Source organism: Sciurus vulgaris, assembly GCF_902686455.1.
Source record: "Sciurus vulgaris genome assembly, chromosome: 16".
NCBI classification, from domain to species: Eukaryota; Metazoa; Chordata; class Mammalia; order Rodentia; family Sciuridae; genus Sciurus; species Sciurus vulgaris.
The window spans coordinates 24,571,165-24,596,186 of record NC_136477.1 but is presented as its reverse complement, the minus strand read 5'-3'; the positions used below and the strand labels follow the sequence as shown (position 1 = coordinate 24,596,186).

Below are 25,022 nucleotides of genomic sequence, written 5' to 3'. Positions count from 1 at the left end.
CGATTGTGTCATTTTTTTTTTCTTGATAAATGGCTTGCGAGGGTAATAAGTTTATCTAGCTTACTTTCATGCTGAGCAAAATTCACATAGTGAAGTAATAATTTGTTATAATGATAGAGAGGACCTTACCTGTATGTGGGATTATTTGCCAAGTTTCTTTAGTACTTGGCCCTGGGTTAAACTACATCCTCCCCCCCCCCCATGTATTTTAGCTTCAAACATTGTGATTGATTCTGGGCTTTTGAGAGAGGAGTGATTCTGTTACTGCTAACAAAAGAGCTCAGAGCTCATGGCCACAAATACTCCCTTTAGCCTAGCCTCTTGGTGTGGTTATGTGTCTAATCTTGCTCAAGTAATCAAAGGCCTCCTCAGTTCAAAGGCATTTGGGTACCTTGTCTTTGAGCTACACTGAGCTAAAAGAAATAGAGAAAGCTGAAAGCCAAATAAGCATCCTCTTTAGATGGTTTCATTTCTTTAAGGTAAAATGTATGTTTTAAAAGTATAGGAATTTGAACTTCAAGCACCTTCACACAAGCGTGACTCATTCAGAGAAGGGGATTTCTTTAGCTCCACTTTGAACTGATAATTAAGCATGTTTAAGTGTCGTCGTTTATCTGGACATAATCAGAGAACCAGAACAGGCCTTTTTCCACACCATCTGCCAGATGAGCTAGTCATCCTGGTGGTAGGTCTTGATAAGGTTCATTGCTCAGGACAGACCTGTTAAGACTTGTGTTTTAGCTTGTAAAAAGTGAAACTGTTTCATGCTTTAAGGAAACCTGTTCAATTTACTATGTTTAAAACAGTGACTGACAAACATGCATTCAAATCAGCTTCATCTAGGGAAGATTTTTTGTGAATACTTCCTTCATAAAAACAGATTCTTCACTGTGGACAAAATGTAATTGGGGTTGTAGGAGAAACACTCATGTAACCGTGAGGTGGAAGGTTTCAGGATCTGCTTCATACATGACAGTCAGTACTGAAGGAACACACTGGTAGGTTAACACTGACATCTTGAGTTCAGCCTTTATGTTAGCATAAAGAAACCATGCCGGGGTGTTATATTTAACTCATTAAGTCCCAGGTTGATATAGGTGCAGTAAAGTAGATTGAAAATGATAATCTAGAGCTTACATATCAATATTAACAGTATTTACGTAGACTTTCTATAGGTGTTCCACATCTGGGACAAAATGGGTTAAAGAACTTTTAAGCTAGACAACATTTTCAGAACTTTTGACTAATTCCATATTTTTTGAAGTTTCATTTAAAAACTAATTGAGCAGGGTGTTCTGGAATATACTTAGAAGTACTAAGGGCAGTGAATAACCAAGACAACTAAAGAGAGAAAGCCTTATTCTTATAGCTGTCAAGCCTAACTTGTAAGAGGTAGTGTGCTACTGTTGGCACAGGATTAGAAATGTATATTAATGGGACAAACTAGGATGTAGGCACTTGGAAAGTAGCATAGGTCAGTGAGGAAAACTCATAAAGGTGTAGAACTATTAGATGGCCAGAAAAATACTTATTACACCAAAATACCAGGGTTTTAAATAAAGGTAGTAAGGTAGTATCAGTGCCCATTTTTTTTCTCTTCCCTCAAAACTCCAGGATGTCTCCAGAGCATGGTGTGACTGACAGTCCACACTGCAAGCCCATGTGTCCTGGTGTCTTTGTTCATGCAAAACACATACTACAATAAAAGAGCCACAGGTTCACACGATATGGATGTGAGTACATTACAGTTTATAGCTCTTATACAATACTGAACAAGCAATTTACTAATGCATTCTGTAGGACTTGATTTGAAAAAGGAGGGAGAGACAAGCTATTTTAAGGAAAGTATTCATAAGATGATAAATTAAAAAATAGCAAAGCGCTTAGATGACTATGAAAACCAGAATAGTCCTTACCTGGGGAGGGGAGGTGCCATAGGCTCTTTCCTGTAAATTGAAATGTTGGGGCTTGTGGGGAGCAGGGAGTACACAGGCAGTGCTGTTGAACTCTGGCCAAAACACCTTCCTGTTTTGTGTGAAATACTGAAGAGTACTCCATGCTCAAATGGAAAGGGGAAAGAAGAATCTTTCATTGCTCTGAAATACTTCTGGGAAGACTCCACATCCTTCACCTTACGGTAGTTCTCCCAGGAACAAGTGAAATAAAAGGAGGAGTGGAGGTCTAAGAAAACGGGGAGACCTGTGCCTGTTCTCTGGACCCAACAGGCAAAGTCCCTGAAGCTGATCCTGGCCTCTGGCTGCTCCACCAGCTACTGGCAGATGCAGTTGGGCCTGAGCCATAGGCACCTCACCCAGCAGGACTTAAATCCTTGAGGCCTTCTCACCATGGACTGAAGCAGGCTATGCAAGGTCAAAGGAAACTGCCTGTGTTCTGGGTGGGATGTAGACACTGAGTCACAGCAAGTTCTGAATACCTGTTGAGGGATACAAGGGCTCTAGAGTCACGATCTTGAATTCAACCAAGCTGTGGGGTGTGTGGGCAAGTTTCCCTGAGTTTCCTCATCTATGAAGTGAAGCTAAGAAGGCCTGCTCTGCAGGCTGTAGTGGGTATTAAATAAGGTAATGGACATATGGAGCTTTAGAGCTGGTGTTTTCATTGTAGCCAAATGGAAACTGGCAAACGACCAACTTCACCCAAAGTGAAGTTGGTGACAGGGTGACCAACCTCTTCTGATGGAGCAGGACCATCAGCAGCTACCATTCCTGCCTGTCCCACTCATTCCACCTCCAGGTAACTGCTGCCTGGACAGAATCTACCTGGGCAATGTGTGTTAGGGAGCAAATTCCCCTCCCAAGAGAAGCAGGACTGGAGTCAGGAGAGGGTTAATAGCTGTTGATCTCGTCTAGCCCCTTCATTTTTCAGATGGAGAAAATGAGGCCCTAGAGAGGGATGATCTCAACTTGTCTAGTTGAAGCTGCCTAGGCCCCAACCCTACCTTACAGATTCAAGAGTAAGCCTTCCCCAGGACAGTCCTACATTATTCCACAGTGCACACCAGATAACTTTAATTTGCAGGACAATATATGGCTTAATGTGTGAGAATATGAAGCAGAAGCTGGCGAGGTTTCCAGGCTAAGGTGGCAGGTGGTAAGAAAGCGTTGGGGAATGATCACGATGCCATCATTCCGCCTAGTTGGGCATACCTTCTAGGAAGCCAGCATTCTTGAGCATTTTGCATCCCTGTACACAAACTCAGCCTGTCTGTGCTGGTTAGTATAGTAAGTCTTGCTCACTCCTCCCCAGGACTACTGAAATCAGTTTGTCCCTGAAACAAATGCCAAGCAGGCAAAGTAGGAGGCAGACAAGAGGCTGAAACTAGCTTCCAGAGGCTTGCTCTGGAGTGGAGCTGGGAAAACATTTCTACCTGGCCTTGCCCTTCAGTTCTTCCCCACTGAGCAGCAGACCCAGAATTGTTCCTGTCCCTTTTTCATTACCACAGGTATGGCCTGCTTTAGCAGAGGCCTACCCGACCCACGTGGAATTTCTGATGATAGCTAGCAAGCCTGGGCTTCCCAGATGCATCTTAGGGAAGCAAACAAGTCCATTCTAAGTCGGTTTTCTGGGGCCCAGAGTTAATGAGAGAACTTCAGTCTCAGGTTCTGGGTTCAGCTGATTTTATTAGGTCCAGGCCCAGCTGTGGCTGGTGATGTGTCAGATGTCTCAGAGAGGACCGTACCCATGCAGCCAAAGGTTGGTGTTGCAGAGTGGTCCTGCGCTAAATGCCTTCTTGCTTCATCCCCACGGCTTGGAGAATTTCCAGGGCCAAGGAAGCCACCACATTGTCAACAGATAAACTGTGAGAAAGACCAAAGTAGACAGACTCAACAGACGTGTGGGGTAAAGGGCCTCAGTGAAAGGGGTTGTCCTTTTCACTTAAGCATCTGGTGGAACAGCTGCTTCCTAGAGCTGCCTCTGTACACTACCTCCCGGGAAACAGAAATAAGAACTCTTGCTCTGAGGCTGTGAGGTGAGAGCCCTGCAGCTCAGCCCTGGTGAGTCTCAGAACTGGCTGTGCTGGTGTCCCTAAGTTAGGCCTGGGCCTCACATCCTGTCAGAAGCACTGCTACTGCTCTGTAAGAGCCCAGACTGCTGAGCCTGCATCCTCCGTGGACCTTCCCAGCTCCTTCCTGGAGCAGACCTGCAGATCTTAGAGCCACTCTGCATCCTCACTGACCTGTCCAGCTCTGTTTTGCCAGTTCCTGGCCAGTCAGCCAGGAGATTTGGCTTTCCTACTCTCAGAGGTGTAGAAGTGCAATTAAAAACTTAAAATGGAAACTTGGTCACCGAGCACATTGTTTGAGACACTCGTGAACCTATGATTTAGCAACTGTTAGCAAAGAAAAGAATGACATTCACATAGCACTGACCCTTGAAGTGTAAAATTAGCTCATGGCATACTCTTGACAGCACAGAAATAGAGCTGTTACCAAATAAACGGTTGGGTGGGGGTGTCACATGAAAGACAAGGGTGGCAGTGGGATGGGGCTGCAACCAGGAGAGGGTGCCATGAATTCCTGCTCTGTGCATCAAAGGCCTGGAGGAACAGCGGGAATGCTTTTGAACTTCAGCCTGCTCCTGGCTGAGCCCAGGCTGGTCTGGTGGGGCCAGGCCGCCCACCCCGCCTGCCAGAGCAGCCTCAGAGGGGCTGGCCAGGAGAGCGGACCAGCCTCCAGCAGGGCAGCATCAGAACTGAGAACTGCCACCTACTTCGGCTGGGCCGGCTGGGCCAGCTGAACGAAGCCCGACGGAGGCGAGATTTACCTGGTGTAGACATTTGGTTGTCAGAGTGATGTGTGTGGGTGCAGGAGAGGCCACCACCTGTGGAACAGTCTGAGCCACGCTTGGGTATAGCTCCCCCGTATTGGTCCAGCACATGCGTGCTAGCTCTGCCTCAGGGCAGGTGAGGAGCCCCACGAAGGCCGACGTGGGAGAGCAGGGCTCTCAGGAGCCATCTGTCAAACTCCACTCCTCGATGGCTCCCCCGCCCCCAGTGCCCTGCTTGCGGGGGCTACACCACGACTCTACACAAGGCCAGGATCCGTGGGTACCCACAGACCAGTGCAGCAGACGTGCAACCTGGCCCCAGTAGTCTACCCACACCCACACCACCGGGGCCCAGCAAGGTGGGAAGGGACCCTTGGCCTCCAGGACAGCCTTCCTAAGCTCACAGGAAAACCTGGATGAAAACTACTAATCTGATTTCAGCAAAGGAGGAAAAGGGGCTGGAGCAGGCCAAGAGCTGGTGTCCTCCCCACAATCCGGCATCCTGTGTGACAGGCTAGCTGCAGCAGAGCCACTGTGCAGACTCCCCTTGACAACACAGCAGCCATGTGTTAATTCAAATGAATACCAACCCGAAACACACAAGCAAACAGTTGGTCGAACCCTACGGTTCAGAAAACAAACCACAGGATGCCTGACACTGATTCCATGTCACACACTGAATGAAGGTCAGGCACCCCGTAGAGGGTGGGTCCTCCCCCAGGGTGGGGAAAGCAGCCAGTGCTCAGGAGACTGTGGCCTGTTCAACTCTGGCCACTTCCCTCAGCTCTGGGGGCAATGGCCAGAGGGAGGAGACATGGCCCCATTCACCGACCCCTCCCCTGGCCAGGCTGTGGCACTGACTTCAGACTGAGGCACCAGCTGACCAAGGGATGGCTGCTGAACCAGAGTGAAAATGTGCATCCCCCACCTGCCACCCCCTTACAAGTTCAGTGGGGAGGCTGCATGTCTCTCAAGGATGAGTCCTCCCACTGACTCACTCACGGCCAAGCACCAGCGGTATCCTGGGCTGAGATGCCAGTGCCTGCCTTCAGTGTGTCACAGGCTCCTGGTGACAGGCCTGCCCCTGGTCTATAGGGACCTTACTTCTAGGATGTTCTAGATACAGACTGTCCAGCTGAGGCACGGGAGGCTGATCTAACCCCATACTCAGCTTCTAGGTGTTGATTGCTCTGGTCTGTGTTCCAAATTTGCCCTTGCAAGATTCAGCTGATCCTCGTGTTGTGGAGCTGCCAGTTCTGCCCCAGCCCTGCTGGGCCTGCGAGATGGCCGCAAGGTGGTAATGACAATGCCTCTAGCTGGGGTGCCGTGGGGACACGTGTGCATGTGCCAGGCATGGCCTCTCATCAGGTTCACTGCTTCTGCCACCTGGTTATCATCCACTCAACCTCCTGGCATGCCAGGTGGGGATACTGCCTCCCTTGGCAGGACTTAGACCTTCTCTCCCCGTGTTGACCCCGCTCCCCTCTTCCTACCACTACAGCGGGGATTCCCAGCAGGGAGAGGGCACGTTGCCCCTTCCCACACTGAAGTATCTCAGTGGGCAAGGATGGGTGGGAGGTGCTAGTTCCTGGTAGAGGAAGAAATGAGGAGGGCAGGGTGGTAGAGTGTCTCCAGGCTCCTCCTGGGCCCCACGTACCCATCAGCTGCAGCCAGTCGCTCCAGAGCCCGCAGAAGGCTGCCAGCATTCTTGAGGCTTTCTAGGTGCTTCTCATTGGAGGTGATCTGCGAGGGGGGCGGGGAAGAGAGAGAGATTAATTGGCCTTTCCTAACTTGCCCTCATTGGATGGGCGGGCCTGAGTGTCAGGCCCACATGATGCCATGGCTGCCTGTGGCATTGGAAAGTGCGCCTCCAGGCAGTCTGCAGCCCCCCAAATCCCAGTGTCCAGAGTGTTACCATGGGGATACAGGACCTTTTGGGGTGGGCATAAGGAATTCACTGGGGCTGGGATTGACCAGTTCAGGGTGGGTGCCTGCTGTGGGTCCCTCGGGAGGGCTTGCTGTGTGGAATTCAGAACATTCCAGTCAAGGCAAAAACTCCACTGTCGGTGATGGGACCCAGCAGGCTACTAACCCAGCTACTAACTGGAAATCAGTCCTTGGGGTTCTAAGTCTGACATGATCCCTTTCACATGAACGAAAGGATCATGCTTCTGGGTGCCTGGGGATCTCAGGAGCCTGAGAGAGGAGGTAACAACCAAACCCCAGGAAGTGTGCCCAAGCTCATCGCCAGTCCTGGAGAGCTCACTTGGCGTCCCTGACTCTGCTGCACACATCTGCAGAATCACAAACTCTCAGGTCTGGAAGGGGCTTTGTGGGGAACTGACCCAGCCTTGGCACCCACAAGCCTCAATTCAGTCTGATCAAAAAACAAGTCCATCTCCTGTGAGACTGAGACAGAAGGCTTTAGGGATGAACCTTTAGTTCTGCTATTAGACTTGATCCTTTGCTTTTTGGTACTGAAGACTGAACCAAGGGATACTTTACCACTGAGCTATGCTCCCAGTCCTTTTTATTTATTTTTTACCTTTTCAAATTAGTTTAACTTCTAAGTTGTTGAGAGTCTCACTGAATTGCTGAGAGTGGTCTCAAATTTGTAATCCTCCTGCCTCAGTTGTTGTGATTATAGGCGTGGGCCACCACACCCAGCTAGATATTTATTCCTTCATTCATTCCTTCCTTCATTCGTTCATTTATACTAGGGATTGAACCCAGGGGCACTCAACCACTGAGCTACATCCCCATCATTTTTTGTATTTTATTAAGAGACAGGGTCTCACTTAGTTGCTCAGCGCTTCACTACATTGCTGAGACTGGCTTTGAACTTGCAATCCTCCTGGCTCAGCTTCCCGAGCTGCTGGGATTACAGGTGTGCACCACTTGCTCTTCTTAATTCAACATTCACATCCTATTTTTATCTTAGACTGTTAAATATTTTTGTGATAAACGCTGTATGGCACTTTACATTTCAGAAGGCTCTGCAGTTTCCCAAACGTTCTCATTCAGGCTTCTCAACAGCCTCACCTTGCAAAGTGAGTATGGGCCATGTTTCCTAGGTAATCAGTGATGGAAGCTGAGTGAACTTCAGGGGCCTCAGCAGGAATACACATGGGCTTGATCCTCCCCCAAGAAGCTGACCCCAGCTGGCCTTAGCTGATCTCACTGCCCAAGTGTTCTGTGTCTCTCCACTTGATCATAGCGACCAAGGCTGGATTAGCATCTCCCTTGTTCTCAAGAAAGTCAGAGGGTAATTAAACCTTAAAGTGGACCCTGAACTCCACGTGAGTGAATCTGCACCTCCACTGAGATCCTTTCCTACTTCCTGAGTGTGCCAGAGACCAGCTGCCAGTTCAACTGGCATCAGCTGTGATTTCTGCAAAGATTTGCATCTTAAAACAACTGCATGTAAATTTGTTCTGAAATTATACTCAATTTGGTGATCTCAGAAGACTGCTGTTTGAAAATGTCAGCTGGAGTTCAAGAATGTTGAGGTAAGTGCAAACCTACATCGAAGGTGTACTGCAAATCAGAGTTGTGTGTGGATTCCCACCTGACTTCTCAGACCGCCTCGGACAGCTCAGCGGGGCCATACCTAGGCTCACTGCACCCAGCCAGCCCTGCAACAGGAATGTGTGCAGAGGCCACACTCCCAGGAAGTCACCCTACAAGTTGCAAAGAAATGATAGAAGAACTTTTACCCGCAGGTTGGTTAGGAGGTGCCAAAAGAAAAATACAGTGAGAACTGTGCGATCCAAGAGACAAAAATAGCATCACTTGCAGCTGACATAAATGTGGGCATTAACAAACACTGAAACCATGTGATCTGACCACACAGCTGAACTCTGAAGACCATCAACTCTGTATACAAAGAGTAAATTAGAAAACAAAATCTTTAAATTATATCAATCGGGTTCCATTTCTGGGTAAGATGGAAAACACATGCTACCCTTTCTGAACCTCTGAATGCAACTATCAAACCTAAACAGGATGCACAGGCTGGCTATTTGAGAACGCCAGAAGGTAAGCAGCAACGGGCAGATTTGGGGAAAACCCTGAATTCAGAGCACCACCAAACTGGCGGTGAGTTTACCCCTTGTCTCCTGTGCAGGCCAGTCCCAACTCAGCAAACCCACACCCCAGTGGGGAGCAAGAGTGGGGCAGACACACAGCTCCTGGGGACACCCAGCTGGAGGAGTGAAAAGGGAATTCTGCAAAGCTCCGAGTGCATGACCACCCGCTCCTGCTCCTTTTCCTCCATTGTGGTGCACCCTAGGACCTGGCAGCTTTGTGGGGGCTGCAGGGGCAGCTAGTAGCAGCAGTAGCACCCAGCAACAGGAATCCGTGGCCCTCAGAGCTCCTTCTCTCTGCTCTTCCAGTGTTGGTGACGGACGTGGTGCAACTGTGGAGATGGGCGGTTTCTCACCGGACGGAAAAATGGGAGACCCAGGAAACCAGAAAGTACTGGGGAGATTCCGGAGGAAGAGCTTGGGAATGCAACTCTGCAACACTGTTTGTGGAGCCTGTGGGTTCATTCCCATCCTAGACATGCACGGAACAGACCCTAAGGGCAGACCCCAGACTTGGAGAACTGACCTAACAGATAAATCTGTCCACATCCCAGGCTGACCCCTGGGGGAGGGACATCCTAGAGAGAGCCACACAGCACTGCAGATCCTTTGAGACAGATTCGAAGTGACAGTTCCAACCTGCAGCTGAACCTAACCAGCATAATTGCTTGCTAAAACAAAAATATCAGTATTCTCAATGGGGTTTCAACAAGACAGCGGCTTATAATGTGATATTTTAAATGACCAGGATAGGGTGTGATGGTGGAGCACTTGCCTAGCATGCTCAAGGTCCTGGGTTTGATTCCCAGTACTGCAAAAAACAAAAACAAAAAACAAGAAGAACAAAAACAACACACAATGATCAGGATAGAATGTAAAATTGCTTGGCATATAAACAACCATGAACATCTCAGTCACATAAGGCAATCAATACAAGAGAGTAAATACAATGACAGATGTTAGAATTATCTGACAAAGACTTTAAATTTTTATAAAAATGCAAACAAGCACTGTACTCTTAAAAGAAGCATTAGAATAGAAAGTATCAGTGAGAATATAAAAGATGCAAAAAGAAGAGCCAAATGGATGTTTGAGAACTGAAACTGCCTTTGAGAGCCTCACTAGACTGACGGAGTACTAAAATGGAGATAAGAGAGTCAGTGAACTTGAAGATGGATGAACAGAAATCATCCCGTCTGAGCAACGGAGAGAACAGATACTGCAGCCACAAATGAAGTCTTATCAGGAGCTTGTGGAACAATGACAAAAGTTTGTGCCACTGGAGCTACAGAATAAGAAGACCGAGAATGAATGGATGAAAAAACACTGAACACACCATAGCTAAAACTATTCCGAGTGTGATCAAAGAATGCTGAGTAAATCCCCAACAAGAAAAATCCAGAGAAATTCACACTGAAACTAGTCAGAACCAAATTTGCTGAAGACAAAGAATCTTTTTTTTTTTTTTTTTGGGTGCTGGGGATCGAACCCAGGAGCTTGTGCTTACAAGGCAAGCACTCTACCGACTGAGCTATCTCCCCAGCCCCGACAAAGAATCTTGAGAGCAGATAGAAAACCCAAGATGCACGAATTTGAGGGCAACAGTGGTTTGAACTACTGTAGATTTCTCATGAGAAACAAAAACCAGAGGCAAGTGAGTGGAATATCTTGATTGTGCTAAAATACATGCATTATCAAACTGTAATTCTGCATATAGCAAATATGACTCAGGAATGAGATATCATTCAGGAATGTTGTGAAATAAAGACATTTTCCTATAAAGGGAAAATAACAAGCAGAGCTGCCCTAAAATAAAGTTCCTCAGAGAGAAAGGAAAGATACCATAAGGAAAGGAACATCAGGGAGGAAGAAAGAGCCACAGAAATGGTAAGTGTAACAAGATGTTCTCCTTCCCCAAAAGAGTTTTCATGATAGAATAGCAGAACCATACTGAGATTCCCAGCATATGTACATGTAGCGTAAAGGACAACTGGGACATGAAGCAGGGGGGGACAAAGGAACCAGGGAGGTGGCCAGGTCGCATATTCCAACTGAAGTGGAGAAATATGGATCTTAAGTACACTGAGGAAAGAATTTTATAATCCAAAGAGCAAACACTAAAAAAATATACAAAGAGTTTTAAAAAAAGACAGTAGATAAATAAAAATGTAATACTAAAAATAGTCAAGTAGCTTCATAAAAGGCAGCAAAAAAAAACACAGAAAGTAGGGAGATGAAATGCTGGAAACAAATCAAATAAAAAGGTAGATTAGATCCTAACATATCAAGAATTACATTAAATGTAAATGATCTCCATGCAAGAGATTTTTCTGAATGATTAAAAAAATAACCCAACAGTTAACTGTCTAAAAGAATCTAAGTACAAATAAAATGAGGTAGGTTGGTTAAAAGTAAAAAATTTAAAAAGATACACCATATGCTATTGTCTGGATTTGGAATGTGCCCCAAGGCCCACTGTTAAAGGCTTGGCCCCTAGTTTGGCACTAGTGGGAGGTGGAAGGAACTTATTTAAGAGGCAGGATTCAGCAGGAGGTCTTTAGTCACTAGGAGCACATCCTCAAAGATGACAGGAGACCCCGCCCCTTCCTCTTCCTCACTTCCTGGCCATGAGAGGAGGGGGTCTGCTGCACCTTACGTTCCCACCATGGAGTGATGCCTCCCCAGCTTCCAGAGGACTAGAGCAACAGGACACTGGTCATGGATGAGAACTTCCCAAACTGTGAGCCCAAATGAAACTTTTCTCTTCATGCATTTATTATTTTGGTTATTGGTGTAGTCACACAGAGCTACCACACCACACAAACATAAATCAAAGGGAAGCTGTAGAATGGCTATATTAATACCAGGTAAAGTGGACTTTACAGCAAAGAAAATTACCAGGATTAAATAAGGACATCACATTTTGACAAAAGGATTGTATCATCAAGAAAACAACGATAAATGTTTATGCATCTACCAATGGAAATTACACACACACACACACACACACATACAATCTGACAACTAAAAAGAAAAACAGACAATCCAAAATTGTAGTTGGAAACTTCAAAACTTCTCTCATAGTAACAAATAGGATAAAAAGACAAAACAACAACAATAAGAACACAAACAAATATGTGAAGAACTGAGCAACACCATAAATCAACTGTGTCTTACGGAGTATCAACAACGGTGTGCAGTTTTTCCAGAAATCCAAGAACATTCATAACTGTTTTCAATATTCTGTTTCATGAAACAAATCTCAAATAACTTAAAATAATTGAAACTATATAAAACATGCCCCAATCATAATGGAATTAAACTAGAAGTTAATAACAAAGACAGCATAAAAATTTCTAGTCAATTGGAAATTAAATAACATACTTTTAAATAATCCAAGGGTCAAAGAGGACATCACAAGGAAAATTAGAGAATATTAGTAGCTGAATGAAAATGACTAATACAACATATCATGATTTGTGAAATGTAGCTAAAGCAGTTCTTAGAGGGAAATTTATACTACTAGATATTCACATTAAGAAAGAACAAATGTCCCACATCAATAATCCAAGCTTCCACATTAAGAAACTAGAAAAAGAAGAGCAAAACATATCCAAACCCTAAGAGGGAAGGAAATAACCAAGAGCAGAAATCAAGAGTAATGTGGTGGGGCTGGGGTTGTAGCTTAGTGGTAGAGCACTTGCCTAGCACATGTGAGGCGTGGGATTCGAGCCTCAGCACTGCATAAAAATAAATATATAAAATAAAGGTTAATAAAAAACAATGAAAAAAAAAGAGTAACGTGGTAAATATAAGCACAAATGTACCAACATTTACATTAAATGTAAATTGACCAAATACTTCAAGTAAAAGATTAAGATCTTAAACTGGATATAAACATAACACAAGCACACAATACACTTTGTATTTAAAGTATGCTTACAAGAACCACACATTAGGGCACAGACAGTTGAAGGTTACATAGAAAAAGATATGCCATGCAAACAGGAAGCAAAGAAAGTTGGTATAGTTAATACAAGACATGGTAGATTCTAAGGAAATAACCATAACTAGAGATAAAAAGTGATATTTCATATTTATACAAGGGTCTAATGGTCAGGAATATATACCAATTTTTAAATGTGCATGCCCCTAATCATAGCCCCACAATGCATAAAACAAAGTAACAGATCCAAAAATCACTGTGGGACCCTATTCCATCTCTTCAGTAACATGCATACAAAAAAAAAAAAAAAAAAAAAAAAATCAGAAGGAACACAGAAGTTCTAGCAACAAGATAAATAAGATTGACCTACGTGACATATATAGAAAAATGCATCTAGCAACTGCAAAATATATATTCTTTTCAAGTGCACATAGGAAATTTTTAAAATATACCATATACTTGGTCTTAAAGCAAATTCTGACAAATTTCAATGGTATAAATCCAACAGGATATGTCGTAATCTCTCTGATAAAAACTATAAAATGCTAATGAAAGAAAAACTGAGTATACAATAATACTGTGTTCAAAGATTGGAAGGCTCAATATAATAAATATTAATTCTCACAAGGTATGATTTAATGAAATTCTTATCAAAATACCATTAGGAATTTTTGTAGATGGAGAATACTGATTCTAAAATTTGTCTGGAAAGGCAAAGAACTATAATAGCTAAAAATTATGAAAAAACAGAATAGAGTTTAAGGAGTCGTACTGTCCAGTTTTAAGATTTACTATGTAGCTATAGTAACCATGACAATGTGGAATCAGCAGAGGGATAGACACAAAGAACTATGGAATAGAATAAATCAGAAGTAGTATCACACAAATATTGTCAAAATTTTGAGAGGTGCAAAGGTAATTCAATGAGGGAAGAATTGTCTTTTGAGTGAATGATGCTAGAACAAATGGAAGCTTAAATACAAAAACATGAACTAGACACACTTTTCTACCTCCTAATAAAATGTAATGCAAAATGGATCTAAATGTAAAATGTAAAACCATAAAACTTCTAGAAGAAAATACAGGAGAAACATCTCTGTCAATGAGTTTTTAACAGAAACATGATCCCTGAAAGAAAAAAATAACAAATTGGACTTTATCAATATTAAAAACTTTTGTCTTTGAAAATATTGTTAAGAGAGTGGAAAGATAACCCATAGACTGTGAGAAAACATTTGCAAATCACATAGCTGATAAAGAGATTGTAATCAGAATATATAAGGAACTTCAAAAAATCAACAATAAGATCAAAAATCAACTTTTTAATGGGCAGAAATTCCGAATAGACAACTCACCAAAGATGACACATGGGTGGCAAATGACAAAAGATATTCAATATCATCTGTCATCAGGGAAATGCATATTAAAACTTTAATGAAATACCACTAACACTTAGTAGAACAGCCAAGATTCATAAAACTAACAACAAATGCTGGTGAGGATGCAAAATAACAGAAATGCTTACTCACTGCTGGGGGAATCCAAAATGGCACAGCACTTGGGAAGATGGTTTGGCAATTCCTTGTCAAAGTGAACACAGTCACCATGTGGCCTAGTAATTGCATTCTTATGCATTTACTCAAGTGAAATGAAAGCTTGTAGCCACACAAAAACCTGTATGCAGAAGTCTACAGCAGCTTTATTCATAATCACCAAAACGTGGAAGCAACCAAGATGTCCTTCAAGTAGGAAATGGAGAACAAGGAAGTCACTCGTGTATCACTTGGAACCCAAGCACACCTGTGCAGTCTGACTTTTCAAATAAGATTATCAGTAAGTTTGGGTGACTTTTGAAAAGAGGAGCATTTCAATTTACCTTCCTAAATTATTTTGTCATGTGACACCAAACCGTTTTCTGTAGCCAAACTTAAAATATTAGGATTTCTAATTACTTTGAAATTAATGATCCTTAGGAATGAATTGCTCCTGTCTTCCAGAATTTGGTTTCCTTTTAAACCATTGACGGTTATAAATTCAGATGGGAACCAAGCTTCTTTCAGAAACATTCCATTATATCTTAAAAGACAATGTGACTTCTATGTGCTCAGTCAGTACATAATCTGCTCTAAAGTCAGCCCACCTATTTCTCTTTTGAGCTTCCTAAACAAACAGACCCATAGAGAAATATCACCATTCTGAGTGAGGGAGAAGGGACGTTTGTCCATTGTGATACTGAATTCACAGCTAAGTGACCACTGGAGAAATTCTCATGACTCTGATGGTAGCAGTCAAGAAAGGGTGCTGCACTGATTCTTTAGGAAACTAATGTAAAAGAGGACTGGCAAAGAGTGTCCGCACACGACCTTCTTCCTGTAGTTACTATTTTCATTACTAGCACTCAGTTAATACTATAAGCCAAGATAAGCAAACTCAGTTTTATTTTGCAATAACATACTATCACAGAGGTTGCTGAACCTCTGAGTCCGTGAGTGGATTCAGTACTTCAACATTGCAAATGGCAGACACCCATTCCCTGAAAACAAAATCATGCCTGCCTTACATTTCTCTACTTAATTATGAAGACACACCTGCCAAGTCTGAAATGCTATCCCTATCTCATGCTGCTAAGACATCTGCTGGTAGATATATGATGAAAATCAATCAAAGTGAAGCAAGAATTATATTAAATACATGAAGTTCATCTTACAGAAAGATTTTGATCAAAACATGGGGTCTTTTCAAGGAACAAATCAAAAGAGCTGGAAATTTGAATTTAGAATAAAGCTCTACTTGGAAAGACAATCCTTCTACTTCTGTTTAGTTGAGGAGTGTGTGTGCCTGTGTGTGTGTACATACAGGTGGAGTATCTCTTACCTGAAAGACTTGGGATCATAAGTGCTTAGGATTTCAGAATCTTTTCAGATTTTGGAATATTTGCATATACATGATGAAGTATCTTGGGGTGGGAACATGAACATTCTGAATGTGAAATACATTTATGTTTCATACACACCTTGTATAATAACCTGAAGGTAATTTTATACAATATTTTTAGTAATTTTGTGTGTGAAATAAAGTTGCATGGTGTGGAATTTTCCACTTGTGGAATTATGTAATTGCTCAAAATACTGAAGATTTTGGAGCATTTCAGATTTTAAAATTTTAGTTTGGGGATGCTAGACCTAGGTTTGTATATCTACAGGTATATGTGTACACACACAGTATAGAAACACGATACCAGATAACACACTTTGGGTAAGTACACACTTTTATTCAAATTTCTGCTATGTTTACTTCAACCTGGTGCTGTGTTAATGAAGCATTCATGAATCATTTGGTATATTCCAGACACTGAAAATAGATGCTAGTGTCCTGCAGAATCACCGCCTTAAGTCCCCTACCAGGCCCACAAATTATAAGGTAGTGGATTTACGCACAACACCCTGCAGTACAGAGCTTGGGTTGGCTCTTTTCTCAATTTCAGCCTCACCAAAGGCAAACTAGCAGGAGGAGCCCCCTTATGCCTTCTAATGGCGGCAGGAGCCTGGCCAGCCTCTTCAGTTTGCAGGCAAGGCTATGAGAACAGCGAGGTCAATAGCTTGCTCAAAGCACAGTGGCCCCCGAGGGACAAATCCAAGCCTGGTGCCTGTACCCTTTTCCTAAAGGCCTTCGGAAATCTGAGAATCAGAATGTACTTTTTTTCTGTCACCATAGCACATCATGAATTCATGCCTATAAATATGATTCAGAGAATCATCCTCACGAAGCTCATAGAATGCTCCAGTGTGGGCTTCTGTATTTTTAAGGTTTTTTTTTTGGTGTGGAGAGATTCGTGGTTGCAACTGAGTCAGACAGGGGCAGGCACGGAACTTTGTTTATGAGTGCATAATAACATCTATCTATATCTTTAGTGATCCTGAAATGTGTGTGGCAAAATGAAGCCAAGTTAACTTTAACTTTCTAATCGTGAGTTCCTCCCAACAGGCCCAGACAGCACTGATGGACTAGAAAAGAATCAGGGGGTGAAGCTGACATCAGTTGAGAACAGCCCAGGTGCTCCCTGGTGCTTGTTATTACAGACACACACTTCACACAGGGGAGGATTATTTTAATTCTGTGGGCTTCAGATCTTATAAATACAAGTAAAAACAAGCAGGTAACTATGACAACTCTACTTCAGAGAGTTTCAATTTCAAAAATAAACCTATCCATTCATTCCCTTTATATTGCTCTCTTAACATATACTTTGCCCTCTCTTCAGCTGGGGTTTTCATGCTACTTCAAAGCCATCTCTCCTAACATATCGAGACATGCAGTCTCCTTGCTATCCGACACCAGGATGAAATCTGGAGGAGAATCTGGTCAGTGTGATAGAATCTGGCAGTCCCTCTCCCACCTTCTATCTGGTGTTGCAGTGTACATTCTGGGTCTTTCTAGAAACCTCTAGAGCTGCTGCCAACATCTCACCTTTTGTATTCAAATCAAACCAATGCCAGTTTAACACATGCTGCTCTGCATCTGGGCCCACGTGCTCATCACGTCCTCCATGGGATGCCAAGTGTGTCTGAGACTGAATGGAGTATTTTCCTTCACAGCCTTCAGCTGCCTTGCCACATCTGTGCCTTTCCTGCAGTCAATTTAGAAACTTCATCTTCCTTAGCAAAAGAAAGTGGGACTCCTAATAACAAGGGCTAGTAAGAGCAGGGGAATGATCTGAGAAAAATATAGAGGCATCTCTAAGGACTTCTGTCAATGGATCTGCTGATCATCAAGAAGCGAGGAGATCCTAGTTGAAGCCTATATTTCTCAAGGAAAGAGGTAGTCTTGCAAATTTGGCAGGCCTAGACACAAAGCCTTGCTTACCTACATTTAGCCCATACCCTCATGAACGCAGGTTCCCTGGAGGAAGACAAAGATATTGCACAAAACACCCTGAACGGTATCTCCACATAAGCAGTGCCATCTTGGTGTCCAGGTGCACCATTGTGAGATCATTCTTCCACTCTCTGCACAAAGCAGTTTAGTTTTAACTCACTAGGAGAGCTGCAAGCAGTATCAAGGCCCAGGGAAGTGTTGGCATCTAGAATATAGTGGTTCCTCAAGTTGAAAAAAGTTGGGATAGGAGAGGCAGATCACCTTTTGTTCAAGAGCACCCATGAGTCTCCATGTTGTATATTCCAAAAGAACAGGGGTGAAGAGAGAGGCGCTCTTTACTGCCCACCATTTTTGCTGATCCTCATCGTTTCCAGCAGGAACAGGAACCTCAGAATCTCTCTCTCACGCAGAACCAGGGGTTCCTGGTTTTGACTGATGGAGTCTGTGGATGATGTGCACTGTTCAGCAAACTATTCCTGATACAGAGACCATGACTCATTTGGCAACTTCTCTCAGAGCTTGATGACCAAGAAGGATTTGACGTCTCTCCTCGCATAGTCTAGCGAAGGGCTGTCCTTGCTGGTAATCGGAAGTGAATTAACAGTCTGCTGGGTAGCCATCGTGGGTCAGTATATCATGTTTTCTTCACAACAACCCAACAAGGAAGGTCTTCTATGGTCCCTGTCACAGGTTGGTGAAGGGGTTGGTCACTAGTGGAGCTGGGACCCAGATCTGGTCGACTCCCCTGCTGCCCACCACCCTGTGGCTGCACTGTCCTTTGCCTCCCCTCAGCCCAGTTCCCATGCTGCCTTTGCCTCCCCTCATTAGGGTCTGGCACCTGACACAGTGTCTGTGAAGGTGGGAGCTGACACCTTCTAAGAGTAGTGAAGGGTTGACATTCCACTGAGGGCGAGCCAGCCCCAGCTTCTGGGAGCTTCAGTCCCTGAGGGAACAGCTTGGTCTTCAGAATTTAAGGTAGCAGCTTCTAGAGCTGGGGTCAAAGTGGGGAGCAATGCTCTCTCCGCAGATATTTCCAGATTTGGGAAAACAGTGTACAAAGGATGAATGTGAGTGATCAGATGGCACAGGAAAGCAGACATTGGTTAGAACACATCGCAGCTGAAGAATTTTCTTCTCTCTCCTGAACTTTTCCTCCTCCTCCTGGTGTCTGGATGCTCCTCAACCTTAGCTGACACCCCTATTCTCCTCTCCTGCCCACTCTTGTCTGTACCTGGGGGCCCCTGCTAAATCAGAGGTCATGAAAATGACATGCTGAGGATTTGAATGTTTTCTTTTTCACCCCATAAGACATGATTATTTTCTAGAAGAAAATTATCCACAGCTGCCTCCTCCTTCATTTGAGGCCAGTCAATTCTCTCAGCTCTCCACAGGGCAGTAAAAATGCCCTTATTGCTTAGAAACTGTTCATAATTACATCAGTTTCTAGCCATTAAATCTAGTAAGTTTAAAGTGTTGAATATAATATAGCTGGTTTGGGAAATCTTTTAGGACTGATCCAACTAACTATCTACAACAGCCAGGTCCAAAATAAGTGAGGGAAAAACAGTTTTAATTGACAAAATATTATAGTTGTGAACCTCTTATGAATATAAGAATAAACTAGAATTGACCTAAGGAAAGTTCTAGGGAAATACAGGCTGAGGACATAACATTTTTCCCAGGGAGACCTAAGCCAAGAAAGAAAAGCACGAGAAAATAGGTTTCCAAGATAGTGCCAATGGGACGTTGACCATGGGATGTGGCTGAACTGTTTCTCACAAGAGAAAATGCTTGGGGTAGAAATCCTGATGTGATGTGGTAATCCTGAGAACTCGAGTCCTGGAAAGAGAGAAACTGTGTGAACAATGTCATGCAAACTTGATCCAAGACACCCTAGTCAGCCCTTAGGAGGACTACATGTGGTCCTATGGAGGTGTCTATTTGACAACAGTCACTGACTTTGTGTTGTGAGTGGCCTGTGGTGTGTGTGAGACGGGGCAGGAGACCCTGAGGTGGGAAAGAAGTGGACGGGAGAAGTGGCCTAATGGTGCCCAGCTCCAGCCTTTCTCTGAACTTTCCATTGGACAGAGGGGAGCAAAGCAGAGAAATGTCAGGTCAATGGGTTAAATAAATGCACCCCCCAAGCGTCCTTCTTACCTGTTTCCTTGTGTTACAGAGTGAAGACACTGTTGGCCACTAAACCACTCTGTGGTGATTCAGCCATTATAAACAGGGATGATGAGGAAGATGCTCATAACATAAAGCAAAAAATATCAAATATAAAAACACGTGGACCCTGACTTCAGGGATATGCAATAGTATGGGTACTTCCTAAGGCAGGGACCATGTGACACCCAATGCTGGCTCCTGAGGCCCTCGGTCTATCAGAGGCAGGCAGAAAAGAAAATCAATGGATGAACACTCAAAAACTCTTTTTGCAACTACAAGGGGCCTACAAATATCAGACTAATACTGAGGTTAAAAAGACAGGGTGAATCAGTACCTACTTGGGTGCTGGACCCCATTTAAATTCTGGGATACGGCCTAGCTGGGGATCTAGTCAGAGCTTTCACTACGAAAAGGACAGTTACAAAGTGAAGGAATAATGTGAGATGGTAGTGGGTGTCAGTAGGTGGTGGAGCTGAGGACAGAATGATGAGGCACAACCAGCCATGAGAACAACTGGGGGACTTGTACTCTCAAGAGGGGCAAGGAGAGCAATGTGAAGACCCTGAGGCAGGAAGGAGCCTGGGGGTGTGGAAGCAGAGACCAGCAGCAGCAGAGCCACTGAGGAGGGACTGCAGAAGGGTGAGAGGCAAAGGGGACGAGGCGCCACCTCCAGAAGCTGCCATGCCAGCACCAGGTCCCCAAAACGCTGACCTCATTCCCCCTCCCTGCCTTCCACTGGGTCCTCAGTTACTCCCAGGTGAGACGCAACCTGGACCTTCTCCCTCCAGGGCAGAGATGGTGCCCTGGTGGAACTGGGAGCCAGCACGTGATGGAGGAGGGGCCGGTAAGTGGAGCGCTGCAGGCCCCTCCACGTAGGGCCAAGTGTCCAAACAGTCCCTACTGGGGGGAGCGAGAGAGAAGTCTGTGTTCTTCATGACATGGAAACAGAAGAGAGTTCTATGAGAACCAAAGTAAATGCAAGCACTCTTCAGAGAAGAGCAGACAAAGATGGGCACGCAGAGCTTACATCCGAAAACTGGCAACGTGGAGGGGAGGGGAGATCACCTACTGCTTGATTTTTAGTAATCTTTTCAACTGGCTTATTATGTAAACATTTTCATTTTGGGGTAAGTGACCACTTTTCAATACATGGCAAAATTGTCCCCTAAATGAGTGAAGTCGAAACCCCCTCCTGAAACCCATGACAATGGAGGAGAGTCAGGTGGTTATGGCTGGCATGACCTGCTCATCCTAACGTGCTCTATTGAACGAGAACATCTCTGCTGCAGCAAATCCACTGAATCCACAAGGAAGGGAGACTGAGGAGACGACACAGGCTTGGGACCCAGCATGGGTCCTCAAGGCCCTCAGGGGAGCCTGAGTTCACAAAATCCTAAGGGTATCAAGTTGGGATCTGTAGTACTGGGCAGAAGGCCTCAGTGTCAGAGGGACAGGAGGGCTCCCAGTGGTGGAGGACTGAAACTGGAGGCTGGGCCCTGAGTCCGCAGAGGCCACTCCTGGGCCAGCCGGGACAAGTAGACAGGCCCCACGAGTGGCCAGCTTTGGGAATGAATGACAAGCCCCTGGACTCAGTGACAGTCACCTCCACCTGAAGCAGTCCCTCAGCATGTGTCAGAATGAGGCTGAACACAGTTGGGCCTCGGAGGCAGGAGCTGGTGGGGCCACAGGAGCTGAGAGTCCCCTCAGTTCTACTTTGGCCTTGCTCTGTCCTCCACACTTCACCTCATATGTAATTCTGTGACTCTCCAAGGGAACGTGAGGAACCATTGAAATTCCTTCACATTAACCAAACTGGGAGGAATATAAAGCAGAAAGGAAAATTAAAATTAAAACACATTTTGGTTTACATGATTAAAGCTGTCAGGCGCCAATTAGTCAAAATTCAGGCCTGGTACTGACTGCCGGACAGATGAAAACTCCCACGTTGGTTGTTATTTTTGTCAAGGGACTTGATCAAATACTGCCAGACTCCATTTGGAAATGTTTAAATAATGACCATTTTGAGAAAATGAGCAGCCCCTTTGAGAGATCTCGGCCCCGCTCCCTCAGGTGGGAGCAGAGTCCGAGGACGTTCTTGGTGAAGCCTGGCTCCAGAGGCAGAGAGGGCAATCCTGGGACTGCTAGATTTTCAGTTCGGACAGACAGGTCAGCTGTCGGTTGACCCCAAAGCATGCATTATGCAGGACTGGGTGGTGACAAGAAGCCACGTGTGTGGTGGTGGCAGGGGCTTGGAAAACTCACAAAGGAATCTGCTGACCCACACTCCCTGCTCTGGGGAAAGTCTGACGGACCACCAGGGCCCAGCAGAATGTGTATGCATGGAAGACAACTTCCTGCACAAGAGTCACATTGACCTTGGGGTAAAATTAACTAAAGCAAGGTCTCAGAGGCTTCCTAGGAAAACTTCAAAGAGCTCAAATATGTCTCTATAAAAGTCTCTTGACAGGCTGAGTTGACTCACCTCCTCAGGCCTGTGTCCCTTGTCCTCATGGGGAACAGCAAGGGCAGGGAAAGGGGAAAGGGTGGCTGGTGCTGGTGGCAGGGCAGGGTTTGGAATCCTGGACTGAGAGGAGTTGTGACTACCACATGTCAATCACTTTCGTGACCCCCTTCTGTGAAACCCCAGCACTTGAACAGAGACAACAAAGCTTTGGTCCAACTGCGTCTCCAGTGGGTGGAGCTGAGGCTTTAGAAAAGCCTCACGCTGGCTGCAGATGGCTCACACATCCTTGCAGAGCAAAGAGGGACACATGAAGGGAGGCATCACAGAGCCAAAGTCCCAGCACTCTGAGGTCCAGAGGGACTCCCTCCCCAACCTGGTGGGCAACCGTAGGGAGTTCTCAGGGACAGGCTGCTTGGTTTACCACTGTTTCTTCACATTGTTCCTAATGGCTCAGAGTACATGTTCCACCTCTTGGAAGACTAAGAAGGTGACACCAGCAGTGCTTACAGATGACCTGGAGTGTGAATGACTTCCAGGAACTCATGGACACCAGCTCAAATGCATAAGTATCCTTTGAAGGTTTTCAGTGAATGAAGGCAGGAGAGAAGTTTAGACTACCAAAGGATTTCAACAGAGGGGAGACGGGGCATGCTATTCTACCTTCCCCCAGACTTTTACTCCTATAGTCCCTTGACTATTATACAATGCATTCTTGTATCAAAACACCACATGGTACCCCATCAATATGCACAATTAATTATGTGTCAATTAAAAGCAAGCGAACAAACCCACTGTGCTCAGCAATCCACTTACACAGAGAGAGCAAAGGCAACATGACAGGAGGGTGTGGCTGCCTCTCCCCCAGTCTTCTTACCCTTATTGCCCTCTACTTTATATGCCCAGGTGCACGTGTGTAGGTATGTGTGTGTTAGTAAATTCATGGGTGTGGGGTGTTTTTAGGCTTCTTAAAACTTAGACTCATTTATCCTGAAATGGGAAACATGGTGGAGGGTAAAAAGCTGGATATTCTAAATACCTTAGCACTATACATCCTGCATGGCTTAGGTCTTCATGTGACAACAGCCATGGTGAGATGGATTTGCATGCATACCCAAGTGAACTCAGAGCACCATGAATCCCACTACTCTCACAGAGGAGGAAACGGCTGCCTCCAGAGGCAAAGTGATGAGCTACAACCTCCCTGACTCAGACTCCTGGACCTCCACCATTCAACAACCCTGAGAAGGAGCAGAGGGCCTTGAGGCCAGGAGAGAGAGCCAGGGGGTCTACAAGATCAAGATCATCCACAACACAGGAGAGAAGCTGATTTGCTGGCTCCATGACCCAGCTCACTACTTCCTATCAGTGTTACTCTACTCAGGGTGACTTAGGCCCCCAGAAGACATTTGGCAATGTCTGGACACATTTTTGGTTGCCACAACTCGGGGTGAGGGGAGGTGCTACTAGTGCCCAGGGCGTGGAGGACAGAAATGTCTATGATGCACAGGACAGCTCCCAGGATAAAGAGTTACCTGACTCAATACATCAACCCCGCTGAGGCTGAGGAACCTGGGCAGGCCACCAGGTCCGTGCTGGGTCAGACTGTGCTGCCTCCTCATGCCATGCTCTCATGCGCAGCGTCTTTCTTCAGAAAGTCACCCACCCCCACACACCACTCCTTCACCCCTCCTGAGGCTGAGGCTTGCAGCAGCCTTTCTTCTCCCACCCAACCCTTCTGTCGTCCATGAGCCAACGGCCATCACTTGGATGAATCCCACTCCAGGGTTGACTTGGGCTTCAAGGTCCTTCTGAGCTTCCCAGGCAGAGAGGCTCCAGCGGATCATCCTCAAAGGCCCTGCACCTCCATCCCCTCATGTAGCTCCAGAAAGTAAAGACTATGCTGAAGGCTGTGTGTAGTGTCAGAGGCAGCCATGAAGTAGTACCGTAGCATTGTTCAGGGGCCTCAGCTGCTCTCTGCACCAAAGTGCTCACTGGTTACACAAATCCAACCAACCCAGCAAATATTTCATATTTGGATACTCAGCTATCATCAGGTAGTCCTTTTTCCCATAGGACCCACTTGAATGAGAATTTGAAGCAAGCCTTATTGTATTCATATGGACTTAGTTCTGTATGAGTTTTAGAATATATCAGGATTCAGGTAACAACAACAACAACAACAAAAAACATGGGAGATGAGCAGAACTTCCCCTATCCCCTTGGTATGTGGGAATCATATTCAGAACCTCACATGTTAAGCAAGTGCTCTACACTGAGACACAACCCCAGCCCCAGGTCTTCATTATTTTACATTTAGGATATAGTCGCTCAAACGTGTGCCTTGGAAATAGATAACTCCATCCATCTCCATTAGCTTCATTAATCATTTCAATATAAATCCATGAAAAGAATAAAGGTTATAGTTTACAGGAATCTGACATGTCATTCAACATATCCTTTTACAAAAAAAAAAAAAAAAAAAAAAAAAAAAATCCTAGAAACAGAGACCTGGTCTGGAGAGATAAACAAGCCCCAGAAATTCATGGTCCAGTTTAAGTGCAGTCTTCCAATATCTGGATGAGGAGGGACAGTACGGCATAATCCTGAGGCTCCCTGAGATTATATCCACTCCACCACATTACAAACTGGCCCTGTGAGTCAGCTGCTACCTCTAGGAGATGCTCTCATTCATAATGAA

General features: G+C 44.9%; 1 protein-coding gene across 1 annotated transcript in view; it reads right to left on the bottom strand.

The window, feature by feature from the left end:
• Positions 1-2,021: 2,021 nt before the first annotated feature.
• The window catches only part of ULK4 (unc-51 like kinase 4), a 633,437-nt gene continuing 610,436 nt past the window's right edge, over positions 2,022-25,022 (bottom strand). The window contains exons 37-39 of the mRNA XM_079114122.1: positions 6,443-6,528; positions 2,719-3,815; positions 2,022-2,687 (exon numbers count right to left, since the gene is read on the bottom strand). Coding sequence (XP_078970248.1) covers positions 3,737-3,815; positions 6,443-6,528 — 165 coding nt within the window. The 3' untranslated portion in view covers positions 2,022-2,687; positions 2,719-3,736. The remainder of the gene's footprint in view (positions 2,688-2,718; positions 3,816-6,442; positions 6,529-25,022) is intronic.